The following is a 6345-nucleotide window of genomic DNA, read 5'->3' as shown; positions in this document are numbered from 1 at the left end:
GGACACTTTGGAATACAGCGACTATGCTAAGCTAAAGCTAACCGGGCGGTTTCTAGATTAGGACAGTGGCAGGGTCGGCTACAATACGCGTTGGCTCACTCATCCAACTCGAGGGACTGCGGGGAGTGACCCAATTTCACCTGGGGGTGACGTGTTCCTTTAAAAGCAATAACAGGATGGAACTGTAGACAGCGTGAGGGAAAGGTTGAACATACTGTACTTCTCTACCATCAGTTCTTCAGCACATTGCCTGAGGACACACACACACAGACATATGTACACACACACACAGTCATAACTGTGCTCACTCTTACCACAGATGAAAGATTTCTGAACAACTTCACTTGACCCATGAAGGAGAAACTTGTCATTATGCTGCTTTTTCTGATGTTCAAACAATTTGTGTGTGTGTGTTTGTGTGTCTTAAAGGGAGGGACACCACTGTGAATCCTGTGCTGAAGTTCCAGACTCCAGCCTCTGGGTCCTGGTGAAGCCTGAAGTCTCCACAGAGGAGAGCGTCTCCACCTACAGCCTGAGCTCTCCTGCAGGGAGCTACGAGTGCTCAGAGTCCGGTCTGCGCTGGACGTGTGCTGGTCCAGTCACCCTGCAGTACCGCTTCATGGACTGGCATGTCTTGGCTGATGATCTGCCCCACATGCAGTACAGGCCAGCTGGCCCTTCAATGGACATCAAGCTCATGTCAGGAGAGTTGGAGGAGATCCATCTGCCACATTTCCTCTGTTTGGGAGGTAGCCCGTCTTCCCTGAAGGATGCTGTGGAGGTTCTGCATAAGCAGGACAGTGGAGTGTTGATAGAGAAGTGTGAGCTGAGACGCTTCCATGCCAGGCTGGTAAAGCCCTCCTTTTCTCCTATTGGGCTTTTCTATTCTCTCATATCTCGTTTGTTCACTTGGAAGGAGGAAGAGAGGGATATGCTGGTTGAGGTCCATGCAGATGTTCAGGTCTATGTGAGCAGTACCTCACCCCTTTCGGTTCCGTGTTCCGCTTGTTCCACATTCCGCTTGTACCTCTCACCACTGAGTTCAGAGCTTAGTAAGCTAATAGAGATGCAGGAGGAAGGATTCAATGGCAAGAAACTCGCCAAGCCCCGGCCTGGGAGACCTCTTCAGATGCATGAGTACTTCGCTCTAAAAGCTGACTGTGAGACTCTAGGAGAACCGACTCCAGAAGAGCTAGACCTCAGAGAGAGCTCTGACATTGCTCCCAACTTTTTTGAAGTGCACATAAATGAGGCTGTGAACTTTAAGATTGAACTCCTCAGCTCCAAAGACAAACGGAAAGTCTGGCAAGCATATATCTTGAGTTCTGAGTGCTTTTGGAACAAACCCCAACAGGGCAGTGATGGCCCTTATAATGCTGAAGAATTCCTAACCAAGCACAGGGCAGATCTCATTCAACGGGTGAAAAATGTTATCCAGCTAGCGGATAGGATGAGGTCAAATAAACTGATCAATGGAGAGGATTATGAAAACATCAGAGTGGCACCAACTGACCAGGAGAAGATGAGACAAGTGTTTGATGTCCTGGAGTCTTGTGGTGCTGAAGGAAGGAAGACATTCTTTAAAATCCTCCATGAGCTACGCCCTGCACTGGTGACAGAGCTGGCTACATCATCGCCCTGATGATGGTTTCCCCAATCCTGTTGAGCTGAGTAGCTCATTAGGCTAATTGATTGTATGACTTATTAGGCTAATTGATCACTTTCGACTATGGGTGGGGCTTAACTTACGTTGGTGTCATTTTCATTCTTTGTGTTGATTTGCCCTGAAGACCACTTTGTTGATCGAAACATGTTGGCTTGTGCACATTTTAAAATGACCTCAGCCATAATAAAGGCTTTTTAATATAGTCCTTCTCATTTTACATTTAACTGAATGCCTTTGCTTTGTTTATGTCAATGGATTTTTTCCCAAGAGGATACTTACAGCTACAGTTTGTGAGACCTTGTCAACCTGGTCAACATGAAGAAAAAGGAGAAATATTAATAGAGTATCAGATTAAGAAAGTATCAGATTAGGGAAAAGAAAAAGGACAAAGATTAAGAGAGAATCAGATTAAGAAAGTATGAGATTAGGAGAGTATACGATTGGCCGTATGCGCCTGACACACAAAGATGCACATAGTATTATATTTTCAGTATACACCTTTATTTTGCCTTAAAGAGTGTGAGATTGAGAGAGTATACGATTGGCCGTATGCCACAGATGCTTCCTTGGTAGAGCTGCTCCTCCAAGATGGGTCATTCAGGAACCAAACAAAACAGGGCTCTGTCACACACACACACACACACACACACACACACACACACTCACACACACACACACACACACTTGGTAGAGCTGCTCCTCCAAGATGGGTCATTCAGGAACCAAACAAAACAGGGCTCTTTCTCAAATGCCATTTTATGTTACTGCCACTAGATGGTGACATTTCCCCCTTTTCTGTTTATCCTGTGTTTTGGTGAGCCAAAGACAATTTTCCACCTTGGTGGACAATTAAAGACTTATTCTATTCTATTCTAGATGGTGACATTTCTCCCTTTTCAAGTGCACACTCTGTAGAAAGAGTGTGGCTGCACACACACACACAAACACACACACACACACACACACACGTGCACACACACACTACTGACCTTATACCACTGGCTGTAGAAAGAGTGTGGTTACACACAAACACACACACACACACACACACACACACACTACTGGCCTTATACCACTGGCTGCATGATCTGGCTAAATATCAGACACACACATATACACACACTCTACCAAACACACACACTAACACGCACACACAGACACACACACACACACTCTACCAAACACACACACACACACACACACACTGCCCACTCACTCTTTAACTCATTCACTGCCATTGACGTCTTTAAAGGGATATTCCGCCATTTTTGGAAATATGCTCATTTCCCACTTCCCCTTGAGCAAAACAATCGATATTTACCTTGTTCCCGTTCATCCAGCCATTCTGTGAGTCTGGCGATACAACTTTTAGCTTCAGCCTAGCATAGATCATTGAATCGGATTAGACCATTAGCTTCATGTTTATAAGTGACTAAGATTTCTGGTAATTTTCCCATTTAAAACGTGTCTCCTCTCAAGTTAGAAAGTGCAATAAGACCAACTGAAAATGAAACCTGGCGTTTTTCTAGGCTGATTTGACATGGAACTACACTCTCATCTGGCGTAATAATCAAGGCAACTTGCAAACGTACCATAGGCGCAGTGATATTGTACACAGCATCTGAAAAGTCCCCATAGACAACAAGCAGTAGTAGTGCCAGTAGTTTGGAAGTTGCCATGATTATTACGCCAGATGAGGGTGTAGTTCCATCAGGGGTGTCCAAACTAGCCTACGGCCCGCAACGCACTTCAATGCGGGCCGCTGAGCATGCATTAGTTTATCATAGATCCATTGCGCCCATTGCGTCCATTTGCGCCGTTTCGGTCATGGGCCTTCCCCGGGTGGGCTTGCGCATCATGTCTGGGCTGCGTGCCCGGGTGGTGTGGCTGGGTGCTCTGGGCCGGTCGGGGTCCGTTCGCAAGTGGCGTTGCTCGTCCGCGGGGGGCCTCCCGTCGCCGTCTGTAGATGGGGGGGGGTGGGATTTGTGTCGGCTCCATTCGGCAGTGGCTCTGCGTGGGCGTATATTGGCGGTCTGGCTGGGGCATGCGGTCTGATCAGATGTGCACGGCTGTGCATTTTGTGGGATGGGGGGGACGGGGGAGGTGGGAATGCTGGGAGTGCTGTTGCGGCATTGTATTTGGATTGGGCTCGCGGTCCGGGCCTTCTTGGGGTGGTGTTTCTAGAGTGGAAGTCCAATGATTTTAACGATTTTAATTACACTACATCGCCTCCCTACGCCTCCCGACCCTGTCAACAGGATGACAGGATGACACGTCCAAAGACATGAAGCATTCTGGACTTTTGCTCTGGGGGCGCTGCTTCCGGGGGGCCTGGGCGGCGGGGCGGATCAGATTGTGTGTCCTGGTCGGGCCGTGGTGTGTGTTCGCGCGGTGTTGTGGTTGGGGTGGGGCTGGCGCGGGCCCCGTTCTCTCTGCTCGCGGATGGTGGTGGGGGGTGTCTGCGGATGGGTGGCGCCGCCTGTGGGCGGACTCTGGCTGGCCATGCTCGGCCATGCTGCTCCGGCGCGCGGTTCAGAGGTGGTGTGTGGGTTCGCCTGGGGGGGGGCATTGTGGGTGGGCATTGTGGGTGGGTGGATGTTGCGTGCGTGGTGGGTGGGTGGATGTTTGCATGCGTGGTGGACGATGTGCGGGATGCCTCTTCGGGTTTAACTGGGTAACCTATTCCTACGCACCTGTCCCCACAAAAGAGGTGTGTAAAAGCGTTTTGTAAACCCTCTATAGTATAACCATTTATATCACCATTGATATACTTATTAATACTTAATATGACTTACAGTAATACTAACACACTCTATTTCTCTTCCCTTTCCCCTATACCTCACCTGTGAGGTAAACCATTACCAGCCATCAACCATCTCTGTGCCTGTCCCTCATCACACCTGAAGTCACATCCCTCTGACTGCCCTACCATCGCCATTGCCTTCGCCATCCCTATGACTGCCCTACCATCGCCTGCTGTGGTTCCCTGCCCGAATCTTTGGCCCACGCATCCCAGCGACCCATCACTTTCCGAAATAACTAATGGATTACTAATGGACAATTTATTCCCTACACTGGACTATTTGAACTTTCATTGTCATTGTAACTTTCAAACTACAAATGACTGTACTGTAACTGACCCAAGGCAGATGGGTTGGGCCCTTGAGTCGTGGATCTGTCTGAGGTTTCTTCCTATATGTATCTCCAATTCTAGGGAGTTTTTCCTTGCCCCTGTTACTCATGGGCTCTCTTTGAATGTCTAACACTCTGTAAAGCGCCATGAGACATGTGTAATGTATTGGCGCTCTATAAGCGACATTAAATTGAAATAGATCTGGCTTGCCACACACTAGGTTATCATTGGCTGTTCGCTATTTTTTCCCAGCAATGATGTTGTGGTTAACATAAAGTAATGCTTTACACTCTTCTTGGAGAACGTTTACATTTACAATATCAATATCAAAACAGCATGTTACATAGAGATTATATGCTACTCTTTGAAGTCTCCGCAGCAAATCTAATTTGCGTTATGTTAGGCTACTAATATCGTTACTCATAACGTAATTGGGAACGTGTTCGAGTGCGCATGAAAGGGAGAGAGAGCACCAGCTGGCTTGTCATTGTTGATAACTGATATCTCCTTTTTATAAGAAACGTAAAAGAAAAACGCAAAGACAACAGTAGTTCTGGAAGGTTCTAAAACGTGTGTCCTCTCAAGTTAGAAAGTGCAATAAGACCAACTGAAAATGAACCCTGCCGTTTTTCTAGGCTGATTTGACATGGAACTACATTCTCATCTGGCGTAATAATCAAGGCAACTTGCAGCTACTGGCACTACTACTGCTTGATGTCTGATGGGGACTATTTTCAGATGCTGCGTACGATATCACTGCGCCTATGGTACGTTTGCAAGTTGCCTTGATTATTACGCCAGATGAGAGTGTAGTTCCATGTCGAATCAGCCTAGAAAAACGCCAGGTTTCATTTTCAGTTGGTCTTATTGCACTTTCTAACTTGAGAGGAGACGCGTTTTAAATGGGAAAATTATCAGAAATCTTAGTCACTTTTAAACATGAAGCTAGCAGGCGAGAAGCTAATGGTCTAATCCGATTCAGTGATCTATGCTAGGCTGAAGCTAAAAGTTGTATCGCCAGACTCACAGAATGGCTGGATGAACGGGAACAAGGTAAATATCGATTGTTTTGCTCGAGGGGAGGTGGAAAATGAGCGTATTTCCAAAAATGGCGGAATATCCCTTTAAGGAAACTCAACAGCTTTGATGTGAGTAAAAAAGTCCTGGGGATGGTTTACACCAGTCTGCTGGAAAGTGTAATATCATACAACATTACATGCTGGTATGGGAACTTGGGGGTTAGGAGCAAGAGTAAGCTCACAAAAATTATAAATATGGCCAGTAAAATTATACTGAACCCCCAGAGACAGTTGGTGGAACTGTATACAACCCACACTAAGAGGAAAGCTCTACAGATAGTCCAGGACCCTCTACATCCACTATATCACACCTTTGAAAGACTCCCTTCAGGAAGAAGGTACAGAGTACCTACATCCAGTAGAAATATTTTTAAGAAATCTTTTATACCTTTATCTATTAACTTATTAAATCAACTCAACTTATGAGTTCTACAAATCATACTCCATGTCCCCACTGACCACTAATT

The 6345-nt window shown here is 46.5% G+C and overlaps 1 protein-coding gene across 4 annotated transcripts in view; it reads left to right on the top strand.

Moving 5' to 3' along the window:
• The window catches only part of LOC134080339 (NACHT, LRR and PYD domains-containing protein 3-like), a 29182-nt gene extending 27212 nt beyond the window's left edge, over positions 1 to 1970 (top strand). For all 4 annotated transcript variants that reach the window (XM_062536748.1, XM_062536740.1, XM_062536731.1 and 1 more), the window contains one exon: positions 430 to 1970. In XM_062536748.1, the coding sequence (XP_062392732.1) occupies positions 430 to 1642 (1213 nt within the window). In that variant the 3' untranslated portion in view covers positions 1643 to 1970. The remainder of the gene's footprint in view (positions 1 to 429) is intronic.
• Positions 1971 to 6345: the final 4375 nt, after the last annotated feature.

The sequence above is a fragment of the Sardina pilchardus genome, chromosome 1 (genome assembly GCF_963854185.1).
Source record: "Sardina pilchardus chromosome 1, fSarPil1.1, whole genome shotgun sequence".
NCBI lineage: Eukaryota > Metazoa > Chordata > Actinopteri > Clupeiformes > Clupeidae > Sardina > Sardina pilchardus.
The sequence above is the reverse complement of the archived record's forward strand: the minus strand, read 5'-3'. Positions and strand labels throughout refer to the sequence as shown.